The following is a 25,179-nucleotide window of genomic DNA, read 5'->3' as shown; positions in this document are numbered from 1 at the left end:
TCCTACCTCTCTTGCCACAGAGAGTGTCCTTTTTCACCCCTCCCTTGAGCTCCTTCCTATCCATCAACCTCTCTTCACCACTGTCTTCATCTTCTGCTAACTGATCATAATAGGACATTGAAGCAGATAGAAATACTGATGTGTTTATTGAACGTAGTACTTCTACCTTAAGTTCTTTTAGCCAGGTGATTGCACTGTATGTATATTTCTTCACTTCCTCTGCTTCCTCAGACATCTAAATTAAATTGCCTTTATGTCCTCCTAGCCCTTGAAAGACCACCTCTGCTTCAGGAGAAAGTCAGTGGGCTAGATGCAGGTGGCAGAGTCTGTGTGTAGAGAGAAAGCATGGTGGTACTGATATTGTATGTACTATGAATAAGATCAGGAGAGAAAGTAGGTGAGGTTGAGGACTATGCAGCCCACCTATGAGGAAGTAGAGATCGTAAAGACTCTGGAAGTTTGAGGCAAACCAGATGCTGCTGCGTTTCCATTAGATAGAGAGGCTGTGACGTTCAGGACAGTAGGAGCCTCAGTTTCCTGGGGTAGAACTGCGCTCTGCATGATCACTTGGTTTCCGGCTCTTTAGTGTCTTTTAGTTTTGTTTTCAGGGTTTTGGGGTATGTGTGTGTGTGTGTGTGTGTATTTGGTTTCCTGTTTGAATGTTTGAATTACTTCAGCTTTGGTATATTGTAGAGAATGGAAAAAAAAAAAAAAAAAAACCTAAGTAGAATTTTATCACCAAAAATGGTGCCTTTTTTTTTTTTTTTTTTTTTTTTTGTAGTTCTGGCCAACAGTTTCATCTGCCATAGATAGTTTGAGTGATCGCAGATCAGATTTTAGTTTCAGATATACTCACTGTTGACTTTAGGAGGTTCTAGTGTAATTTCTCTAGGACATGTTCACTGCTGAAGCATTACTTCTGCTTGTGTGGGTCGGGGTCCCAGCATGCATTAATGCTGATGACTAGAGGGATATTTGAGATCTACGTAATACAGTTTGCAATATAACAGACATGAATTGTGCTATATATATGGTCTCGTTTCAGCCATCACCCAAGTGGTTCAGTCCAAAAGTATTGAAAAGAAATGTCATGTTTTTGTGTCTCTTCACACTAAAGAGAGTCAAATCCATAATTTCTGGCAACACTGCTATTTTCCACTTCCCCTTGCAACATGGACTTCCTGGAGATTCTTTTTGCCAAAACTTGCCCCCCTCCCAACACACTCCTTTTGTTCTTTTTTTTTTTTTTTTTTTTTTTTTAATGTGGAATGATTGGAGGTGGAACCTTTTCTCCCTTCCTGTTTCTCTGAGTCCCAGTCACCAAGCATCAGGACTCCCTTCCACAGGTATCCCTCTCCAGGAATGAGATGGGGAAGCTGGGCCAGGGACTCCAGAATTCTCCTTGGCAGGGTGGTGGAAGGGGGACCCCTGTGAATCTTCTGATGTCCACAATTTTATCTCATCTCAGTTGTGTTTGGGGAAATGAGATTTGATGCTGGAGGTCATCAGAACTGTCATGACACTGTTTTGTAAGATATCTCATTACATTGTTTTCTTCTGTATCATTTTTTAGTTGTAATCGTTATTGGCCCAGGAAGGAGAATTTTTAAAATTTTTCATTTTAAAGAGTCTTAATTTACTTGCTATAGCAATATTAATTTGAAGATTTCCTGGGTTCCCTAATTCAAGGCAGGACAGCCAAATGGTAAAGGAGGCAACTTCTGGCATCCTGTCTTTGTTCATTTTCTGTTATTATAACAGAATACCACCGACTGGGTGATTTATAAGGAAAACAAGTTTATTTCTTACAGTTCTGGGGTTGGGGAGTCCAAGAGCACGGCAGGCACCAGATCTGGTGAGGGCCTTCTTGCTGCGTTGTAATATGGTGGAGGGTGTCATATAGTAAGAGGGCATTAGCATGCAGGTCAACTACCAGTCCCATCATGGGGGCCCCATGCTGATGGACTTATCTAATCCTAATTAATTCCCAGAGGCCCCACCTCCAATCATCATGTGAATTTTATGATTAAGTTTGCAACACGTGAAGCTAACCTGTGGGACACACTGGAGACACATTCATACCAAAGCACGTCACATTACTCCTGGTTTTAATTCTGGCTCTTCTACTTACTGACTGAGTCCCATTGGGCAATTATTTAATTTTTTCCCCCCTCGAAGTTTTCTCTGCAAAATAAAGGTTACTAGAGTAATAATAATAAAAACAACAGTTAGTGTTTATTGAGTACTTACGGTGTGTGTCAGGTATTGTGCTAAGTGCTTTCCCAACCTTTGCTTTCAGTCTCATAGCAGTCCTGAGAGGTGGATCCTGCTGTGCTTCCTTGTGTTGTGGTGCAGCGGGATGACAGTAAGAGTGACCATGCACTGAGCACTCACTGTTCACCAGGCTCTGCTATGTGCTATCTTCATTTCTAGATTCAGAAATGGAGGCTTGGAAAGGGGAAGTCATTTGCCCCATATCACATGCTACAATGTGCAGTGCCAGCATGGGAACCATGCTTTTAGACTCTAGAGGCTTCTTACTGCCTGCTCATGACATGGTCGCAGGACTAAATGAAATAATTCCTGTAAAATACTTAAAATAGGGGCTGGCACATAATAAAAGCTTAAATTGTAGCTATTGTAGCTACTGGTGAAGTTGTACTCTTTCCTAACAAAACCCTGTACTTCCTCTCCTTTGATGCAGAAGTCCCCTTCCTACTGTTATCAGTCAATGGCTCACATAGATCCTATACATGGCTATATGGCCATGGCATGCTTCCATGTGACTTCACAAGTCCTGCAGAGTCCCTTTCCACCCACCTCCAGATGGTCTCTGGTACCTCCACCAGCACCCCCATGAATAGGCTCCCTGGCCCTTCTTGGCTGGGGTTACTTGACAAAACAACATGGACACATTGGGTAGTGGGAGACCAGGAGTGCAAGTGTGTGTTCTAGGTTTTTTCCTGACAGGTTGATCATATCACAATCTCTTGGATTGTAGGTGGGGTTGAGGTTTGAGGATAAGGGCATGTGATAGGAAGAGTATGTGTGAGTGGGGAGAGCCATTATCTGTAGTGGGTCCCCATGGAATCTGAGGAGCTACAGGAGAGACCCTGTGCTCAGGTGAGATGGTCCACCTTCAGGGTCTCACCTCAAAATTTTGCAGAAGCTAGTTGGTAACTGCCAACTGCTAGGTTCCTGGGTGGTAACTGTAGAAGGTTAGATGGAGTCTGTGACAGTTGAGAGCATGTGTCCGTGGAGGGGTCAGCAGCCATCCCCACTTCAGTGACTGCAAACCCTTCTTGTCCACCTGTACCACCCTGTGGGAAATTGGCAGATGCTTTCAAAAGGCCTTCAGAGAAGAAGAGATATGAACAGACATACGGACAGGAGAGCTTTCCTCATAAATGGAGTCTAAAGTGAGAAATCTTACCAGCATCGGGGTTTAGGGAAATAGGTGCTCTCGTATGTGTGATGGGACTCTGTGGCAGTGTCTGTCAAAACTGAAAATGTGCACACTCTGTGACCTAGAATTTTCTTTTCTTGAAATTACTCTTTTTAAAAAGCCATAAGGACTGCTAGAAAAGAATATTTGCCACAGCATTGTTTGTAAGAAAAGAATATTTGCCACAGCATTGTTTGTAAAAGTGAGAAATGGGAAATGATCCAAGTGTTTATCAAAAAGGCAGTGTTAGACTGAGGTGGGAGGATCGCTTGAATCTAAGAGTTTGAGGTTGCAGTGAGCTATGATCATGCCACTGTGCTCCATGCTCCAGCCTAGGCAATAGCACAAGACTCTCTCTCAAAAAAAGGCAATGCTTACATATAGGACAGTTTATACTAAAACATTATGCATCATTAAAAAGATTAATGGAGATTTATGTGTACTGATATGAAAAGATGTCCAATTTTTATAAGAAAAAACTAAAATCATGTTGTCCATTTTTCTAAAAAATGTTTGTGCCTACAGTAAAAGAATGTATGTATTACATGGGCAAAATTGTAGTTTTTCCATGAACTTAAAGAGTCACTAAAAATATTTGCATGTGTCAGAATTTTTAAAGTTGGAAAATCAAACTGAATTAACAAAAATCCAAATTATAGATGTAAAGGCAGCATAGCATTACCCTTTTAAGCTTTCATAAAAAACTTTACTAAATGTCTAGGTGGGAATAAATATATAATGATTTGAATAGCTAATCAACGGTTCTAAATAGATAAGCACTTATTTTTGAAAATATCCTTTTAAGTAATTATAAATGTATTTTTCAAATTGCTAGGTTTTTTTTCTCTATTTGCTGGCAAATTATTTCTTTATTGAGAGTATAAATCAAATATCCAGATGATAAAAAATGCTAAAATTTTAGATTCTACATTGATGAGTCTTTTACTATAGTTAATCACTGGAATTTTACTAAATTATATGCTGTGGAGGAAATTATTTTGCAATGAACCTCAGAGGTTTGGTCATTATTCAAAGTCCTCTTTCTCCTTTGTATTTCAGCATTTTATGTGCTCAAACATAATATAATTAGGAATCTACTGGACATAGCAAAATATTATAAGTGCACTGTTTGAACTCTCTAGGCCTGTTAGTTTTATTTCTTGTCAAATCAGGAATCATAGCATATGTCATATGCAGCCTCACTAAATCAACCTCATGACTCCTTTTAAGTGATCTACTTTCTGGCAATGATATCTGTGTGACTGCTGTCTGAGTTACTTACTCTGTGCTGCTAAAGTGATGTCATATGTTATGGCCTATAATGATTCAAAAATATATAAATGGGCAGAAATGGATGTTGGAGGCTGATATGGTTTGACTCTGTCCCCATCCAAATCTCATCTTGGATTATAGTTCCCATAATCTCCATGTGTCATGGGAGGGGCCCAGTAGGAGGTAATTGAATCATGGGGGTAGTTACCCTCATCTTGTTCTCATGATGGTGAGTTCTCAAGAGATCTGATGGTTTTATAAGGGGCTTTTCCTCCTTTTTGCTTGGCACTTCTCCTCCCTGCTGCCATGTTAAGAAGGATGTGTTTCCTTCCCTTTCTGCCATGTTTGTAAGTTTCCTGAGATCTCCTCAGCCATGCTGAACTGTGAGTCAATTAAACCTCTTTCTTTTATAAATCACCCAGAATCAGGTATGTCTTTATTGGCAGCATGAGAACGGACTAATATAGAAGTGTCACCTGTTTTGACTGCCTGCAGCGTACATGGGTCTGAATTGAATCCCTGTAATTGTACATGGGATTCAATTCAGATATTCAGCAAGAACCAAGTGTGTGGCAGGCATTATACTAGTGCTTAAAAATTTTGTTCGACCTTTCTCTAGCAGAGTCAGTGTTTTCATACTCTTGTACAATCAAGAAAACTCAGAAAAGGAGTTAGGTTGCCATAGTCACACATCTAGATAAAATAGTAGAGGCAGGTTTTGAATGCAAGTCTGAGAGATTCTGAAGCCCATACTCTTTATTTTTATTATTCTTAATTTTGCAAAAGAAAGATGTTCATATATATGATGCTGATTATGGGAGAACCAGGCATTTCTTTAATTTTTGGATTGAATTTTTGAATACTTTAAAAATATGTAAATCAGTGATAGATATTTTGCAGGTAAAATTACACAATCTCTCTCTGCATGTTTTTTTCTTTTAAAGCAAACTTGTATAATTGTGAATAATTGTGATGGGCTTTTTTTTTTTTTTTTTTTTTAATTTCCATAGGAAGTGACCAAGTTCACTCCTGGACGCTAGCTACAAGCCAAGCCTTAGACACTATCTGGAGAATGGCAAAAGGCTTTGTTATGTTGGCAGTTTCATTTCTGGTGGCTTCCGTCTGCTACTTCAGGAGGCTACATTTATATTCAGGGCACAAGCTGAAATGGTAGGTCACTGTATCATCTTTGAATTTCAAATATATCCTTGCTATTCAAAGCAGAATTCTGATATTATTGTTCCCTTTATCTTTCAGGTGGATTGGATATCTGCAGAGAAAATTCAAAAGTAAATATTTTCATTCATATATTTCTTTATTTTTAAGGTACAGAGAGGGTTCAAGAAAGGAGAAGAAAGGGAAATTGACTACTTTTTATTTTTTATTTGGTCCAGGGAACCTCAGTGTGGAGGCAGAAGTTGATTTACTCAGTTACTGTGCAAGAGAATGGAAAGGAGAGACACCCCGTACCAAGCTGATGAGGAAGGTGTGTCTGTGTTTAGAGGGTATGGGAGAAATAGAATTTGTCTGTCAAAATAAGGAAACAAACATTCACTTCTGCTTTCCTAAATCCAGAGATCTGTCAGTACCAAAGTGTGAATCAAGTAACAACTGGGGCTCTAACTCAAAAGCCAAACAGCTGCTAGACCTTGGCTTTGGGCCTTGAACCTGGAGCTCGTGTCCTCAAGGACTCAGGTTGAGGAGGTCTGTAATTCGAGGAAACTCAGGCATTGTGCTCTTTCAGCTCTCTCCTGGCCAGGTCTATTAAACATCTGCATGTGCAGTGGAGACTGTCTTTGAAAAGATCAGGCACCCTGCTGTAAAATATTTTGAGAATTTTTAGAATCTTCATTGGACCAATCTTGCTAATTAGCCCCAGCAGTGCTGCCCAATCTTGTCATTAGCAAAAGCAAAAATCGTGGAGAGAGTACATGTAAAGTACTTAGGATCATCGTAAAAGTACACAGAGTTTTTCCCTGTGATTAGGTCACATCCCTTATGTGCCCAAGGTGACCTTCCCTGGCTCTGGGCTTCCAGGATTTATCATCTAAAATAGCAAGTTGCATACCTGTACAAATGAGAGCCACTTTAAAATTACATGCAGTCATATTCATAATTTGTCATTGTTTCTGTCATCCACTTTAGTTGGGAGGAACACCTTACTGAAAATACAGTGAATTCACTTTCTTTATTCCCTTGTCCAGTGGAATTAACAAATAACTTTCTCTTTTTGTGCTAATAGGCTTATGAGGAGCTATTTTGGCGGCATCATATTAAATGTGTTCGACAAGTAAAGAGAGACAACTATGATGCTCTCAGATCAGTGTTATTTCAGATATTCAGCCAGGGCATCTCTTTTCCATCATGGATGAAAGAAAAGGACATTGTTAAGGTATGTCTTTCCACTGGAAATGTGGGAAATGTCGTGTTGACAATAGCTGCAACTCAATGGCTCCTAGTCTTTGGGAGCTTTGTGCTCAGGGGACCATGAAATTGAAGGAATTTTTTTTTTTTTAATGAGACAGGGTCTCACTGTCACCCAGGCTTGAGTGCAGTGGGGTGATCATGGCTCACTGCAGCCTTGACCCCCTGGGCTCAAGCGATTCTCCCATCTCAGCCTCCTGAGTAGCTGGGACCACAGGTGCATGCCACCATGCCTAGTTAATTTTTGCTTTTTTTTTTTTTTTTTTTTTTTTTTAGAGACAGGGTTTTGCCTTGTTGCCCAGGCTGGTCTTGAACTTCTGGGCTCAGGCAATCTATCCACCTTCTCCTCCTCCCAGAATGCTGGGATTATAGATGTGAGCCATCATGTCTGGCCAGGGGAGTCTTAAGAGGTTATGTAATCCAGTCCTCTGTCTCTTGTGTCAGTTGTAAATAAACCATCTCAGAAGACAGTCATTCTCTGTGTTTGTTTTTAATGCCACCATCTTTTCTTGAGGGGCACCTGTTCTTTTATAAGTAAGGTGATCAAGCAAAATTTGCTTTTTTACTCTACAGTTAATGTGAGTTTTAGTAAATGCATAGTTCCCCAAAGATTCTCTTGTAGGCCGGGCGCGGTGGCTCAAGCCTGTAATCCCAGCACTTTGGGAGGCCGAGGCGGGTGGATCACGAGGTCAAGAGATCAAGACCATCCTGGTCAGCATGGTGAAACCCCGTCTCTACTAAAAAACTACAAAAAATTAGCTGGGCATGGTGGCACGTGCCTGTAATCCCAGCTACTCAGGAGGCTGAGGCAGGAGAATTGCCTGAACCCGGGAGGCGGAGGTTGCGGTGAGCCGAGATTGCGCCATTGCACTCCAGCCTGGGTAACAAGAGCGAAACTCTGTCCCAAAAAAAAAAAAAAAAAAAAAAAAAAAAAGATTCTCTTGTATACTTTGGTAGTCCATCCTCCTCCTACCCCAGCCTCTGGAAACCACTGATCTATTTTCTGTCCCTATATTTTGCCATTTCCAGAATTTCATATAAATGGAATCATTCAGTATGTAGCCTTTTGAATCTGGTTTCTTTCACTTAGCATAATGCATTTCCAATTCATCCATGAATTTGTCCGTGAATTTGTAGTTCATGCTCTTTTATTGTTGAATGATATTCCTTTACATGAATGTACTACAGTTGGTTTATCCATTCACCAGTTGAAGGACATCTAGATTGTTTTTAATTTGGGGCAACTGTAAATAAAGCTGTTATAAATATTCTTATACAGGATTTTATATGAACAATAGTTTTCATATTGAGGGGGTAATTGGAGTGAGATTGCCTGCATGTATGCTAGGTGCATGTTTAACTTCATAAGAAACTGCCAACTTGCTTTCCAAAGTGGCCCAGCCATTTTACATTCCCACCAACAACATATAAGCAGTGTTTCAGTCGCTCCACATTCTCACCAGCACTTGATATTGTCAGGTTTTTTGGTTTTTAGCCATTCTAATAAGTGTGAATTGGTATCATTGTGCTTTTAGTGTGCATTCCCCAATGAGTAATGATGTTGAACATTTTTCATGTGCTTGCTTGTCATCTCTGTGATCTTCTTGGAGAAATGTCTATTCAAATATTTTGCCCATTTAAATTTTTTTTTAATTGTTGAGTCTTGAGTGTTCTTTATATATTCTTACTACAGTGCTTTATCAGATGTATGATTTACAGCTATTTTCTCCAGTCTGTGGCTTATTTTCTGATTTTCTTAACAATGTCAAGCAGTATGTTCTTGATAAGTAAACTGAGTTTTTATTTTGTTTTATTTTATTTATTTATTTTTTGAGACAGAGTCTTGCTCTTGTCGCCCAGATTGAAGTGCACAATCTTGGCTCACTGCAACTTCCACCTTCCAGGTTTAAGCAATTCTGCCTCAGCGTCTTGAGTAGCTGGGATTACAGGCACATGCCACCATGCCCGGCTAATTTTTGTATTTTTAGTAGAGATGGGGTTTCACCATGTTGGCCAGGCTGGTCTCAAACTCCTGACCTTGTTATCTACCCACCTTGCCTCCCAAAGTGCCGAGTTTGCAAGCATAAGCCACCATGCCTGGCGAGTTTTTATTTTAAATGCAGTATGTCTAATCTAGGAAGTACATTTAAGGATAGAAGAGCAAAGATATATATATATATATATATATATATATATATATAGAGAGAGAGAGAGAGAGAGAGAGAGAGAGAGAGAGAGAGAGAGAGTGTGTGTATGTGTGTTAAATTTTAACATCTTTTATTTAAGCTTATTTGTTAGTTCCATTTCATCTAGCAAATGCTTGTCAAGTATATACAGCATGCTAGCCTGGTTGCTAATTGCTGAGGACAAAGATATAAAAATACAACAGAGGCCAGGTGCTATGGCTTACGCCTATAATCCCAGCACTTTGGGAGGCCAAGGTAGGAGTATCTCTGGAGGCCAGTAGTTCAAGACCAGCCTGGGCAACAGAGTGAGACTCTATCTTGCTAAAAAATGAAAAAATCTAGCCAGACATGGTGGTACATGCCTGTAGTCATAGTGACTTGGGAGACTATGATGGGAGGATTGCTTGATCCTAGGAGTTTGAGATTACATTCAGCTGTGATTACACCACTGCACTCCAGCCTGGGTGATAGAGCGTGTATTAGTCTGTTTTCATGCTGCTGATAAAGACAATAAAGATGAGATTTGGGTGGGGACACATCCAAACCATAGTATTCCACCCCTGGCCCCTCCCAAATCTCAGATCTTCACATTTCAAAACCAATCATGCCTTCCCAACAGTCCCCCAAAGTCTTAACTCATTTCAGCATTAACTCAAAAGTTCACAGTCTAAAGTCTCATCTGAGGCAAGGAAAGTCCCTTCCACCTATCAGCCTGTAATCAAAAGCAGTTTAATTACTTCCTGGATACAGTGGGGGTACAGGCACTGGGTAAATACAGTCATTCCAAATGGGAGAAATTGGCCAAAACAAAGGGACTACAGGCCATGCATGTCCAAAATCCAGTGGGGCAGTTAAATCTTAAAGCTCCAAAATGATCTCCTTTGATTCCATGTCTCACATCCCAGTCACACTGATGCAAAAGGTAGGTTCCCATGGTCTTGGGCAGCTCCGCCCCTGTGGCTTTGAAGGGTGCAGCGTCCCTCCTGGCTGCTTTTACAGGCTGGTGTCAGAGTGCCTGTGGCTTATCCAGTTGCACGGTGAAAGCTGTTGGTGGATCTAACATTCTGGGGTCTGGAGGACAGTAGCCCTCTTCTCACAGCTTCACTAGGCAGTGACCCAGTAGGGACTCTGTATAGGGTCTCCCATGCCACATTTCCCTTCCTCACTGCCCTAGCGGAGGGTCTCCATGAGTGCCCCGTCCCTGCAGCAAACTTTTGCTTAGACCTCAAGACACTTCTATCTTAAAGCTCTAGGTGGAGGTTCCCAACACTCAGTTCTTGACTTCTGTGTACCCACAGGCCCAACATCACGTGGAAGCTGCCTAGGCTCGGGGCTTGCGCCCTCTGAAGGCATGGCCCGAACTGTACCTTGCTTGGCCCCTTTTCATCATGGCTGGAGTGGCTGGGATGCAGGGCACCAAGTCCCCAAATTGCACACAGCAGAGGGACCCTGGGCCTGGCCCATGAAACTTTTTTCTGCTAGGTCTCCCGGCCTATAGTGGGAGTGGAGGTGGTGGGGCGCTGCTGTAAAGGTTTCTGACATGCCCTGGAGACATTTTCCTCATTGCCTTGGTGATTAACATTTGGCTCCTCTTTACTTATGCAGATATCTGCAGCCAGCTTGAATTTGTCCTCAGAAAATGAGATTTCCTTTCCTATTGTATTATTGGGCTGCGAAATTTCCAAACTTTTATGCTCTGTTTCCCTTTCAAAACTGAATGCCATTAACAGCACCCAAGTCACGTCTTGAATGCTTTGCTGCTTAGAAATTTCTTCCACCAGATACTCTAAATCTCTCTCAAGTTCAAAGTTCCATAAATCTCTAGGGCAGGGGCAAAATGCCACCAGTCTCTTTGCTAAAACATAACAAGAGTCACCATTGCTCCAGTTTCCAAGTTCCTCATCTCCACCTGAAACTACCTCAGCCTGCATTTCATTATCTATCTCATTATCAGCATTTTGGTCAAAGCCATTCAACAAATCTCTAGGGAGTTGCAAACTTTTCCACATTTTCCTGTCTTCTGAGCACTCCAAATTGTTCCAACCTCTGCTTGTTACCCAGTTCCAAAGTTGTTTCCACGGTTTCGCGTATCTTTTCAGCAGCACCCCAGTCCTGGTACCAGTTTACTATATTAGTCTGTTTTCATGCTGCTGATAGAGACACACCTAAGAGTGGGCAATTTACAAAAGAAAGAGGTTTAATTGGACTTACAGTTCCACGTGGCGGGGGAAGCCTCACAATCGTGGTGGAAGTCAGAGAGCAAGTCACATTTTATGTGGATGGTGGCAGGCAAAAAGAGAGAGCTTGTGCATGGGAACTCCTCTTTTTAAAACCGTGAGATCTTGTGAGACTTACTGTCACAAGACCAGCACAGAAAAAAGACTTGCCACATGATTCAGTTACCTCCCACCAGATCCCTCCCACAATACATGGGGATTCATGAGATATGGGTGGGGACACAGCCAACCCATATTAAGTGAGACCTTGTCTTTAAAAAACAAAACAAAACAAACCACCAACGTTGGCGATTCCCAGGATCAACAAACTGAGTAGGGTGGGAAAATGTACTGGATACCTATGATGGGTTAGATTCTTACATACAGCATAATCTAATCCTAACAAGAGCCCTATAAAATGCACAGTATTATTCATATGTTACAATGGGGGATGAGGCTAAGTAGTTAAATAATCCATGCTGGTTATGTAATCTCTCAGCTGGCGAGTGACAGCTAAGTTTGAACCACAGAGTGCATCGTTCTAAAATCCACCTGTTCCCTGATACGCTATATTGCCCTGACATCATTTGGTTAAAACTTATTTCTAGGCCGGATGCGGTGGCTCACACCTGTAATCCCAGCACTTTGGGAGGGATCATGAGGTCAGAAGATCAAGGCCATCCTGGCCAACATGGTGAAACACCATCTCTATTAAAACTACAAAAATTAGCTGGGCATGGTGGTGTGTGCCTGTAGTCCCAGCTACTCAGGAGGCTGAGGCAGGAGAATTGCTTTAATCTGGAAGTCGGAGGTTGCAGTGAGCTGAGATCGCACCATTGCACTCCAGCCTGGTGACAGAGCGAGACTCCATCTCAAAAAAATAATAATAATAATTTCTAAAGGGCTACATATTAGTAAGTTTGGTAAATATTTTATCAAAAAGATTGTTTCTATGGACACAATTCTATGTTTTCATCACTTATGAAATTGTAGGAAAATGATGTAAAAATAACCTAAGGCACAAATCTAAAAGAAGGCAATATACTTTTTATTTAACCATTTCTGTGGTCTTTCTAAATAAAGATTGCTAAATGAGATAAGGTTGTGCCAGGTGCGGTGGCCCACGCCTGTAATTCCAGCACATTGGGAGGCCGAGGCAGGAAGATTGCTGAGGTCAGGAGTTCGAGACTAGCCTGACCAACAAGGTGCAACCCCATCTCTACTAAAAATACAAAAAATTAGCCAGGCATGGTGGCTCACTCCTGTAGTCCTACCTACTCAGGAGGCTGAGGCACAAGTATTGCTTGAACCTGGCAGGTGGAGGCTGCAGTGAGCCAAGATTGCACCACTGCACTCCAGCCTAGGCAACAGAGTAAGACTCCGTGGCAAAAAAAAAAAAAAAAAAAACAGAGAGATAAGGTTGTGTGTTGTGCTATACCCCAAATTGTGTGTAATAAACATTCATATGCTAATCATAGTTGGTGTCTACTTCCTTTACAAGCTTCCTGAAAAACTGCTGTTTTCACAAGGTTGTAATTGGATTCAGCAATACAGTTTTGGTCCTGAGAAGTATACAGGTTCGAATGTGTTTGGAAAATTACGGAAATGTGTGGAATTATTGAAAACACAGGTAAGTGTTTGGGGGGGGGAATAAAAAAACTAGGTATAAAAGGACATATCCCAGATATAGCCAGTTTTCTCTAATGTTGGGCACATCACCTTATATTAGGAAAGTAAGAAATGCAAGCAAAAATGCTTCTAGTAACTGATGATTTCCCTCCTTATTCTTCCTTCTCCTTCAAGAAGTGAATAAGAGCAACATTGTTCTACATGACAATTAGGCCCTATAAGGTCTGGGGGCTTTTATGGGCTGGCCTGCAAACTTTACCAGTCATGTACCTTTGTTTCCCCAGAAGAATGTGGTGCAAGTTCCAGGCAAGGTGCTCAGAAATGCTCTTCTGGAATGCACCCCATTCATAACGTGGTAATAGTGCAAATGTAATTTGGTTAAGAGTTCTTCCTGTCTTTTAATAATGATACAGATCTTGGCTGATTGGAATGAATCCTGAGCCTACCACTAGCTGGGTTACCTTGGGAAATAACTTTTCTGGTACATAGTTTTCTTATGTATAAAAGAGAAACATCAATAGTGTATACCCTGTACAATTATTGTGAGGATTCAATGACTTAATACAGAGTGCTTTAAACTGTGCAGGATACACAGTAAATGTTAAAGCACACTAGCACTATTCTTCTCTGGGATATCCTTTGTATAATCCATCCATCCTAAGCAGTTTTGGAAAACTGACTTGCTTTGTGTTTTGGGTTGTACTTTTTGAAAACAATAATACGTGGTACTTTTTGAAAACAATAGTTTATGTAAACTAATTTCTTACTGTAAATGTTTTATGGTCAGCTTAGGCTTCTATAACAAAATACCATAAATTCGGTGGCTTAAATCATAAACATTGATTTTTCACAGTTCTGGAGATTGGAAGTCAGAGATCAGGGTGCCAGCACGGTGGAGTTTTTGGAGCCCTCTTCCTGTTTTATAGACAGCTGTCTTCTTGGTGTGTCTTCACACAGTGGAAGAACTAGCTAGCTCTTTGTCCTCTTCTTATAAGAGTACCAAGTTCATTAATGAGGGCTCCACCATCAGGACCTAAGCACCTCCCAAAAGACACACCCTCTAATACCGCCACCTTGGGATTAGGGTTTCAACATAAGAAGTTAGGGAAGACATGTTCCATCTATTGCAGCATACTTTATGGTTAAAAAAAAAAAATCAGACAGTGCCAAAAGATATAAAGCGAAGAGTTAAAGTTCTACTTTTTTCTATTAATCTTTGGTTTATTTTATAAGTACTTTAAAAGTTATGGAATGGTGTATGTCTTCACCTTTATCCTTCTGAATTTCACTTTTACATCTATGTTTTTAGTGGACTGAATTTAATGGAATTAGAGATTATCACAAGAGAGGAAGTATGTGCAACACGCTTTTTTCAGATGCCATTCTGGAATATAAACTTTATGAAGCTTTAAAGTTCATCATGCTCTATCAAGTCACTGAGGTTTATGAGCAAATGAAGACGAAAAAGGTCATTCCCAGTCTTTTTAGACTCCTGTTTTCCAGGGAAACATCCTCTGATCCTTTGAGCTTCATGATGAATCACCTGAATTCTGTAGGCGACACGTGTGGACTAGAGCAGGTAACTGGGGAGGAAGAACTGCTTGTGTTTGATTAAGGATGCTGCGGCACTATTTGAACACAGGTGTCTGGGGTTGACATTCAGCGATGATATAAGCAGCCACACAGAGGTGGTTGATTGATATTTTGCCCCTCAAATGAGGAAGACTAATAAACCTCATTGCTGTGTGCAGGCTGCTTTGTGTCTCCCCAGACCTCTGCCCAGAGAGCACCAGTTCTGGGGGCCTTTCTGACCTCTCACGCTGCTTCCCAGATGCTAACAGGTTCTCTCTACATAGACATTCACCAGGAAAAAGTCCAGTTGGAAAATGAGATAATTTTAGGAAAGCATTTGGTTACCTGTTGCAGATAAATATAAATTAATTGAAACTTTCTAAAGCCAGGAAATGCTTTTATCCCTATAGAAAAGGGTTTCTTTTTTGTTTTGCTTTCCTAGAGGCAATTATCTGACATTTTAAAACAAATGGATATAAAATGATATAAAACTGGTTAGAAACAATGTAGTTTGTATCCTGAGTGTTCCTCTATTTTTTTACTATGATTTTTTTTCAGGTAGCTTTTTCCTGTGATTTTTACTTGCTAGTCTACAGAGTTGTTCTTATGCTTGTCCCCTTCCTTCCACACAATAAACATTTGTTCTGAACTCTGCCCACTCAGTAGTGTGTGGGTGGGTCTGTCAACAAGCGGATTATTTCATAAACTGCAGGGGAATACTTCCCCCCACCGTGGTGGGAGGCAGGAATTTGAAAGTGTGTAACTGTGACCTGTCTTTCTTCTCATCCACAGATTGATATGTTTATACTTGGATACTCCCTCGAAGTAAAGATAAAAGTGTTCAGACTGTTCAAGTTTAACTCCAGAGACTTTGAAGTCTGCTACCCAGAGGAGCCTCTCAGGGACTGGCCAGAGATCTCCCTGCTGACTGAGAACGACCGCCACTACCACATTCCAGTCTTTTAAGTTGGCTGGGGGCCGAACAGCAGTAGTGACAGTGGTCACAGTCGCAAACAAAGTATATCTCTGAAATCAAAGCTAGCATTTCAGCATGGAAGGAATTAGGACCTTTTCCCAAGACTACAGGTACACTGGATGTAGCAATACATGGTCGGTTTTCCTTTATTTTTCAGTGATTTCCTCCGAAGCAGCTGCACTGATGTATTTGGGTGTTGGTGGCTTGACTTTGTTCTTTAGAGGCGTGGTCACTTCACATGATGGAGGGCCTTTAAGAGCACAAAGAAGTTTAATATGGACAACAATGGAAAAAGCAAAAAGAAAACAAGTGGGGAAAAATGGCTACCCTGGAAAGAAAGAATCTCTTTAAGTTCTTCATTAAAAATCTTATCTTGGACTGATTTGGGGGATTTTTATAAACATGGCCTTATTTTATAAGCATTACCTTCCCAGGAATCTTTATTGTATATTAATTTTTGATAACCATTTGATTAAAATTGTGTGTGTGTATATGTATATATATACCCATATGTATGTTTATACACATGCGTATCTATGTATAGTTTTTTATATATATATATATATATATATATACACGTAGACATACAGAGAAATAACCACTACTTTATAATACTGTATAGTTTGTTTTATATCTCTTTACATTTTTTTGTTACTGTTTTCTCTGGCCAGCTTAATAGTTTTATTTAGACAGAAAAAAGATAAATTCTATAGATTAAAGCAAATGACAGTTATTGAACTATCACAGAAATATTAAACTGTGGTATATTTAATGTGTGGAATCTCATTATGGTAGGCAGAATAATGCCCCATGCTCCCCAAAGATGTCTGTGTCTGAATCCTTAGAGCCTTTGAAGGGCTAAATGGGTTAAATGGGAAAGGAGAATTAAGGTTGCAGGTGGAACTGAGGTGCTAATCAATCCACTGATGTCGAAATAGGGAGATTTTTCTGGATTCTCCAGGTGGGCCTAGTGTAGTCAGAATGGTCCTTAAAAGTGGAAGAGGGAAGAGTGTCAGAGTCAGAGGGAAATGTGAAACGCATCACTGCTGGCTTTGAAGATGGAGGAAGAGGCCATGAGCTAGGGAGTGTAGGCAGCTTCTAGAATTGAGACTGGCAAGGAAACAGAAACTTCCCCAGAACCTCCAGAAGGACCACAGTGCTACCAACACCTGATTTTAGCCCAGTGAAGCCCATGTTGGACCTCTAATCTGCAGAACTATAAGGTAATAGATTTGTGTTTAAGCCACTAAGTTTGTGGTAATGTGTTATAGCAACAGAAAACTAGTATTCCCAGGCTAGTTTTTGGTCATCTTTATTTTGGAAATACTTTTCCAGTTTAATTTGATAATCTTTATTTTGGAGGTACTTTGCTAGTCTGAGTTTTAGTACATAAACATAATTTTAAAACTCTTGCTAATTATATATTACTTCAAAGTCACAAAACCCTTTCTAAGAATGACTTACTTCATGAGATACTTAGAACTAGCATTTTTCCCAGGTGTTCATATTATTTCTGCAATAAATTAAAAAGGTGTGTGTTAAATGCTGTCACGTCTGAAATTAACATTCATACTCTTTTGCAATGGGGATGATCAGTCGTGTGTGCTACATGAACCCTGTCTGATAGTAGCTTGTTCCCACTGTCATTTTGTTTTCTGGTTGAAGATTAATGGGCTCAGCTACACAAAGAGTTCTTAATTGACCTCTATGGTCCCTGCCTGTTTGGAAACATCTATGGTTTTGCATAACCCCTGACACTGAATTGACAGTATTAGAAGATAGTCCCCGGATGTAGTACTGTAACCAAGAAAGCATGAACACTACCCTTTCTGGCGACAGCCTACCATGCCTGCTGCGGCTGATGCCTATAGAATTGCTGCTCCAAAGTTTTGGCTCCACTTGAGCTGTGCAGGAGCCTACCTGGCATTTGTGCATTACCACTCACCTTGGATCTCCTTACCAATGTAATTATTTCCACATCAGTCCAGGACTGAAAGGAAAAATGTTTTCACCGGGATTGGCAGCCTGTAGCTTCATGATCTCAGTCAACCCTTCATGTTGTGTTGTGGGGCAGGGTGGTGAGGGGGAAGGAATTCTTTAGAGAACCAAGTGGTGAAAAAGATTTCAATCCAATGAAAGTAAAAAGTAAGAGGACATTTAGATAGTTGCTATATTTTGGGAAGGTATCATAACAGGTTTATAGGGAGGAGGTATGAGATGTTGCTTTGTTTTTATTCAGTTGTGTAATGAATATAACAAGTAGCCAGAAGGAGCTTCATATTAATTAGCACCATTTTTAAATGTCAACAGTAAATTTGAGGTGAGCTTCCTGTGTGATGCCAACATCTAAATGTCTTTCTAACCTTGTATGTTTTAAATGGTGAGAGAACTATAGCAAAGATAAAAACATAATGCCCTTGTCCTTTTATGATTTTAGGATAAGTTTCTCTCTTAAATTTTGGCCTTACATGTCCATACTGAGGGGTTGTATGAATATTAGTACAAAGCTGACTTTTACTGTGATAAAATATGCATAACATAAAATTTATATTTTAACAATTTTTAAGTGACAGTGGCATTAAACATATTCACATTGTTGTGCAGCCCTCACCACCATCCACCCTCAGAACTTTAAAATCTCGAAGACTGACTTTTTTCAAAGCAGGCAACTTTAATTCCCCATGTGATACCTGGATTCCTTTTTCTTTTCACGCTTTTTATTAGAAGGGTGTTAACCTTTCTAATCTGAGTATTTCCTCTGGGCTTAAAAGATCCTCAGTGGAGAAGTACAACCTAAGAGGGAGTTAGGCGACCAAATCGATCAGGAAAATTGTGTTTATCTCCAAAGTAAAGTGGTAATTATGGGTGGCTTCTGGGCTCAACTTGGAACATTATCACTGGAAAGTCCCCAAGAAACTATTAATTCAGAGCCACCCTGATGACTTAAATTTCTTGAATGTCTTCATGGTCTTGAACCAAAGTCATTTCCACCCAACGGGGAGTCAGGTGAAAGTCCCCAGGGCCCTCTCTAGGGGACAGGAGACCTCCGGAATAAGCTGGTGGAGGAATGGGCTCAACCTCCAGGAGGGAAGAGCAGCCCAGATCAGGGGACATTAACATTAATTTTCCCAGGACTTTTCTGCAAATGGGTGTTGGATGGAAATATTTGTTGTTCTCAATCAGATGAGTTTCTCTTATTTTAGTGAGACTAAAGAAAGACAATTTTAATTCTGTCTAAGCTGGTCTTGGGATGGGAAAAAATAACTTTTTTGAATGCTTCGGAGATACTGGAATTCCACATCAAAGTATGTAACTGTTTTTAACTGATGACTACGCAATATGTGAAAATATATACAAGCATGAATATAGGGATGACTGATTCCAGAATTAGCAATAATTTTCCTTTAAATAGCAAATTCCTAAAGCTGTATGATTCTGTTTGCAAGGATGTTTTCCATACTGCTTAACAAGAACAGTTACTGTGTAAAATAAAGAATATATATATACATATATCTAAATGTATTTTCACGGATCTGAAACTTTAACTGTGTATAGGATTGCTTGTCATAGTTGAACATTATTTAATTAACTTATTGATTATATGGAGGTATATTTTTCTCTATAGCCATTCACTTTTTAAAAGTTTTAATTATTTTAACTGACAAATTAGCCATTCACGTTCGTTCAAATCCTATTTTTATCACAATGTCCATTTTATAGCTAGACAAAATTTAGTGAGTCCAAAATGTACAATCACTTCTATGTTATTTGTTCAGAATAGTGAATCTTTGCTTAATTCACTTTCGTTTTAATCCCATCATATTCTTTTGGGCCAAGAAAATGAAAGCTCGTATGGATTATATTTATGCTTAATATCAACATGGTTTGTAAGTGGACAGAAAAACCACTCCCTCACATATTTAGCCACCCATGGACTGGAGTGCTCTGTAGAACAGCCTGAAGTATACACTGTGTCTCCGTACTTGAAGCTTATGGAATGTGCTGGAGGAGACCTGAGCTCTGTGTGGAGACAGTGTGGCCCAAGAGCCAGCATGGAGGAGGGCTGTGTGAGCAGACTGCTGTAGAATGCTAAAGTTATAATCCTAGCTGGTGTCTCGTTCTGTTTAAAAAATCAAATTTCTTTATTTAATTGATGTATTGTTCCTTATAGTATCATCGGGTCTTAGATTGTCATTTTGCTGCCACCACTGAGTCTCACTCACTTATTTGTAATGATTCTTGGGAAGTTTAGTCAAGGGAGTATCTATAAATAAAGAAGTACATGTTTTAAGTATTTTTGTCATAGTCTAGATGGGTTGTAAAACCTATTTCTACACGAGTATAAATTTAAAACAGAAACGTGTAGATGTCAGCGATCATCTTGATTTTGTTTTGCTCATTCACAAGTTTGAAAAGGTACATGAGGCACGAATCAGTGACACTGGAATGCTTTAAGGATGGTTTGTGACTTTACCTGGATTGGGCCTTATCATTCATCAACAAACTTATTGGGACAAACACAAGTGGCTGAGATTCTGCTGGCCCCATTTCTTGTCATCTCTGCCATCTCCAAAGACAGAATCTGGGAAACAGCTTGGAAACTGCTTTAAGTCCACGTCAGGTCATGGCTTCATCCACTGCCCAGCATGTACCTGGACTTCCTTTGGGTGCTGGCTTTTCTGCTGGACCAAGAGCTTCATGGAGAAAGCACCAGGGCAAGGCTGACAACGAAGGAGAGGACCGGAAAAGCTGCTTGTGTGTGGTGGAAGTTTCAGTGTAATGCGATTCCAAGTAGGCACATCTGTAATTCAATTAAATAAAAAGGGGCAGAGATGAGGGGATGCCTGGTGAAAATGGCATTTGTTGTAACATCTTGGTATCATCGTGGGTAAGTAGGAAAGACATACATTTACATCTCTCTTATGAAAAGCTACCTTTAGCCATAGATAAACATTAAAAGGAAGACTCAGCCCCATACTATATTTGATCTATAGTTAACTCATCTATCAGCAAATGGTTAAGTAAGTTAAATTAACTTTAACATTTGGTGTGTGTTTCACAGCGTAGCAATGAAGTGCTCCAAGCTGCTTGTGAGACCAGTTACATTAGTAGTTGAATTTTGGACCATTCCTCCTGTTTGTCTTTACAAGCAAATTGAAATGATGTGCTGTTTTTTGTACTAGACAGAAGGACACATCACAGATCCTCTTTTTAAAGCAGGCAATAAAGTGACTTTTTCCTTTTGAAATATCATTGTAAAACAGTGCTTTTTAAACTATCCATGGTAAAGGATGAGTTTTAAAAATCCCAATCCTTTGCAGATTGGTAGCTTTATAAACACAATAAAAATGTAGCACCAAGATGAGATTGTTATAAAAGTTTCTAAACACTTTTCAATTTCTGTACTTAATCTTGCAGTGTAATAAAATTTTCCACACTTTAGTAGCACTAAAATATGAGTTTCAGGCAAGATTCAACAGATTCTGGTATTTGGTGGCTGAGATTTTGCCTAGAGTAGGAGGGCAGTGCCTTTGGGTTTTTGCTATTACTGGTCTAACTGGGGCCACCGTGTGGGCTTGTGCACACACATCTTGCTCAGTTGTCCTGGACTGAGGAGGTGAATGAAGCTGAGATCTCTCCAAGCCATGAAGGGGATGAGGTATCAACTGCCCCAAATGAAGGATTGCCTGTTTCTACCAATAAAGCTCAGTCCATTGGCCAAGCCCTGCACCAGTGGGATGGGGTTGTTTCCTGATTTACATGAAGGATTGTTTTGGCAGGAGGTCCATGGATCAGCCAGATAGTCCTACTACCAAGGTGCACATTGCAGGAAGAGGATACTGTTTGGAGAAGACATTCATGTGTTTCTCCAGTCCCTCAGAAAAAAAATTGGCAGGAACCTCTTTGAGTTCACAGTTCTTTGTGCTTAAGAAAAATGGTCACATTTTGTTTCTTTACTGGATTTCAAGTTCCTTGTGGGAATAGATGTGGGTCTCATCATTATGTCTAGAACAGTGCTCATATAAATGTCAGAGGAATTCCAAATTGCAAGTTGATAATGAGAGCCAAGCTTAGCTATTATTTCTGAAAGAGGCAAAGAATCTAACCATGATTATGTTCCCCGGAAATTTCTTTTTATTGATCCAGGACTTGAAGAGAGCAAGTTTTTAGATGTAGTTGGGGCACAGAAGTATGCACTGACATATCCATCAAGTCAGTGTGTCCTACAGAATGGACACAAGTCAAACCAAGTTTTGCTAGCAGTGTATCCCTAGTGAGGTTGAAATTAACAGGGCCATCAAGTTCACCCAGAAACACCCAGGCTGATATGCCTGTGAATGAATAATGGGGTCACAGACTCCTAAGAATGGAGAAACTTAAGATATCCTGGAGCCTGGGCGTGGTGGCTCATGCTTGTAATCCTAGCATTTTGGGAGGCCAAGGTGGGCAGATCACTTGAGGTCAGGAGTTTGGGACCAGCCTGGCCAACATGGTGAAACCTCATCTCTACTAAAAGTACAGAACATTAGCCGGGCATGGTAGCAGGAGCCTGTAATCCCAACTACTCAGGAAGCTGAGGCAGGAAAATCACTTGAGCTGGCTGATGGAGGTTGCAGTGAGCTGAGATCGTGCCACTGTACTCCAGCCCAGGAGACAGAGAGATTCCATCTCAATAAAAAGAAAAGATGTCCTGGGAATGCAGACGCCTTGTTCCACTGCCTGTGTAAGGGGCCTCACCTTGACCTGCGGGCTGCCCTTCCTGAGCTCGGTGGAGCCACCATGCAGGTTCCAGGTTGGAGATGCAATGTATGGTCGAGCTGGTGTGGCAAATAGGAAGCAAGAGCAGAGGCATGGCTGGAGCACTCAAGTCCATTCAGATAAACATTGGAAACACAGGGATGCAGCCAACATGCACAGCTGAAATCGGAAAAAAAATGAAGGCCCTAGAGGCTTCCCACCAACACGGAGGAAAGTCCCTTTTGATGCCAAGTGGGATTGGAGAGAGTTAAACAGCAGGTGACATTGAATGGTCTCTTCTCCACCTAACACTACGAACCTGGACACATCCATTATCCCTTGATTTCCTAACAGTTTCGACACTCTCTAAAAGACAAACAGCTTGCTTGGCATTTGCAGGCCTCAAGGATGGTGTGGCTGAAGAGGAGCCCCAGGTTAACTATCTGCACTAAGAAGAGCTTTGAGCAAATTAATAAATTCTAATTATGTGTTTATTTTTATTAAGAATGACAAATGTTTATCAGCTAAAGTTTGTTTTATTAATCAGGCCAGACACAGTGGCTCACGCCCTTTATGCAAATCAGCTACTTGGGAAGCTAAGGCAGGAGAATCACTTGAACCTGGGAGGCAGAAGTTGCAGTGACCCAAGATCGTGCCACTGCACTCCAGCCTAGGTGACAGAAGCAAAACTCTGTCTCAAAAAACATTTTTTAAATACTTCTATAATATATATGTTATATATATTGTATATTATAAAATTATATATAATTAGGAAATATTGCCTAAGCCTAAGACTGTCTTGTTAGAAAAGAAAAAAATTTAGCTGGCATGGTGACACATGACCGTAATCCCAGCTACTTGGGAGGCTGAGGCAAGAGAATTGCTTGAACCCAGGAGGCAGAGGTTGCAGTGAGCTGAGATTGTGCCACTGCACTCCAGCCTGAGCGAGAGACTCCATCTCATTAAAAACAAGCAAAACAGGCCGGGCGCGGTGGCTCAAGCCTGTAATCCCAGCACTTTGGGAGGCCGAGGCGGGTGGATCACAAGGTCAAGAGATCGAGACCATCCTGGTCAACATGGTGAAACCCCGTCTCTACTAAAAATACAAAAAATGAGCTGGGCATGGTGGCGCGTGCCTGTAATCCCAGCTACTCAGGAGGCTGAGGCAGGAGAATTGCCTGAACCCAGGAGACGGAGGTTGCGGTGAGCCGAGATCGCGCCATTGCACTCCAGCCTGGGTAACAAGAGCGAAACTCCATCTCAAAAAAAAAAAAAAAAAAACAAGCAAAACAAAAAAACACACAAAAAAAACAAGAAATTACTTCTAATGTTCTTTGGGGTTCTGCTCAAGCACCTTAGGTTGTGAGGGTAGAAAACCTCTTGAGTGAGTTGGATTGGGAGAATCCCACCCACTGCCAGGGCAGGAAGTACAGCCAGTCCTCACTGGAATTTGCCTGAGACCTTTAAAGTCAAGAATTAAGGTTACCAGCTGCATTTCTGCTGGTCCATGAGGTCTCATATCTCAAGATTGCTATGCCTTAAGCTGTACATTTATCTCTCCCGCCTCCTCACTTTGTCTGTTTCCTTGTCTTTCTCTATCTCTATCACCACTCCTCATCCCTGGAATGTGAAATTGCTCCTACTACTGAACAGAACTGCACCTCAGTTCACTCGTTCGGATTCCTGAGAAGCAAAATCTGATTGGCTGAGATTCTATGGCACTGTGGCCCTTAGACCACATGCCCATCTCTAGACAATCATCTGTAGCCACAGTATGGGGAAAGGGGTCCCCCAGGGCAGAACCACAGTTTCTGTAGAATGCCTGAGCAGGACCATACCTGAAACCATGTCTTACGCGTGTTAGGCTTCTCACCTTTCCCCTTTTGTGATGGCAGATGAAGCCAGTTCAGATCAGTGCATAACTAAAACTGGCAGTTATCCAACTAGAATCCTCACTCATAAAAATGTTAATCAGTTCATTTGAGAGGAACAAAGACAGCTGGTGGGTGACACAAATCTTAGGGTAGCAGTCATGCAAAGTTGTTCTTATGAAGTAGTAGAAGACAGAAGAAAAATTTACAGATGCCCAGAAAAATTCCCTTCATGGGCAGATTTGTTGTTTTTGGTTTGTTTAAATAGCTGAAAACATACTTGTGCTATTTTTAAAATTCAGAAAAAAGCTCTGTGAGTGTTACTCCAGTATTTTGATGGAAATGAATTACAGTTCCTTTTGTCCTCTAAACCTGAAGCTAGGTACGTTTTCAGTCCCACTTTCAGCCTGCAGCTGGTTAGCTCTGTTTGCAAAGCATTCTGGCTCCAGTACTTGAACTTAATGTTGCAGACGCTGGATCTGTCATTGTCAGCTTCCTTTGGGTTCCATGACGACTTCCTTAATTTGTTGTTCTCTTTGTGCCATAAGTAGTAAATACTTACTGGCAATGAGAAATTTGCTCCTCCACTCTTAAGCAAAAGCATGAAGGTCAAATGTCATGGTCTGAGCTACATGCACAGAATTCCCAGCAGCTTTGTCATGGATAGTTTTATGTTTACTGTAATGAGATATTTTTCCCCCATGCCTATTTTGACTTCTATAGGATATTGTATTTGTTAAGGTACATCCTGGGGCCAGGGAACAGAGCAGGGTGCCCAGACCCTTAAAAAGGTAAACCTGGTGGCTGTTCCTATTAGTCACAGTTGCATTTGTGGTTCTCTAGACATTGA

General features: G+C 40.8%; 1 protein-coding gene across 3 annotated transcripts in view; it reads left to right on the top strand.

Annotated features, from left to right (window-relative positions):
* The window catches only part of OTULINL (OTU deubiquitinase with linear linkage specificity like), a 33,797-nt gene extending 13,222 nt beyond the window's left edge, over nucleotides 1–20,575 (top strand). For 2 of the 3 annotated variants that reach the window (XM_032279082.1, XM_032279084.1), the window contains exons 2-8: nucleotides 5,728–5,887; nucleotides 5,975–6,006; nucleotides 6,112–6,203; nucleotides 6,960–7,109; nucleotides 13,045–13,173; nucleotides 14,482–14,751; nucleotides 15,537–20,575. In XM_032279082.1, coding sequence (XP_032134973.1) covers nucleotides 5,728–5,887; nucleotides 5,975–6,006; nucleotides 6,112–6,203; nucleotides 6,960–7,109; nucleotides 13,045–13,173; nucleotides 14,482–14,751; nucleotides 15,537–15,710 — 1,007 coding nt within the window. In that variant the 3' untranslated portion in view covers nucleotides 15,711–20,575. Of the gene's footprint in view, nucleotides 1–2,358; nucleotides 3,420–5,727; nucleotides 5,888–5,974; nucleotides 6,007–6,111; nucleotides 6,204–6,959; nucleotides 7,110–13,044; nucleotides 13,174–14,481; nucleotides 14,752–15,536 lie in introns of those variants that run through there. The other variant, XM_032279083.1, reaches the window with a different exon arrangement.
* Nucleotides 20,576–25,179: the final 4,604 nt, after the last annotated feature.

The sequence above is a fragment of the Sapajus apella genome, unplaced genomic scaffold (genome assembly GCF_009761245.1).
Source record: "Sapajus apella isolate SASKATOON/1434 unplaced genomic scaffold, GSC_monkey_1.0 scaffold11, whole genome shotgun sequence".
NCBI classification, from domain to species: Eukaryota; Metazoa; Chordata; class Mammalia; order Primates; family Cebidae; genus Sapajus; species Sapajus apella.
Note: the sequence above shows the minus strand (reverse complement) of the source record. Positions and strands in the feature narration are given on the sequence as shown.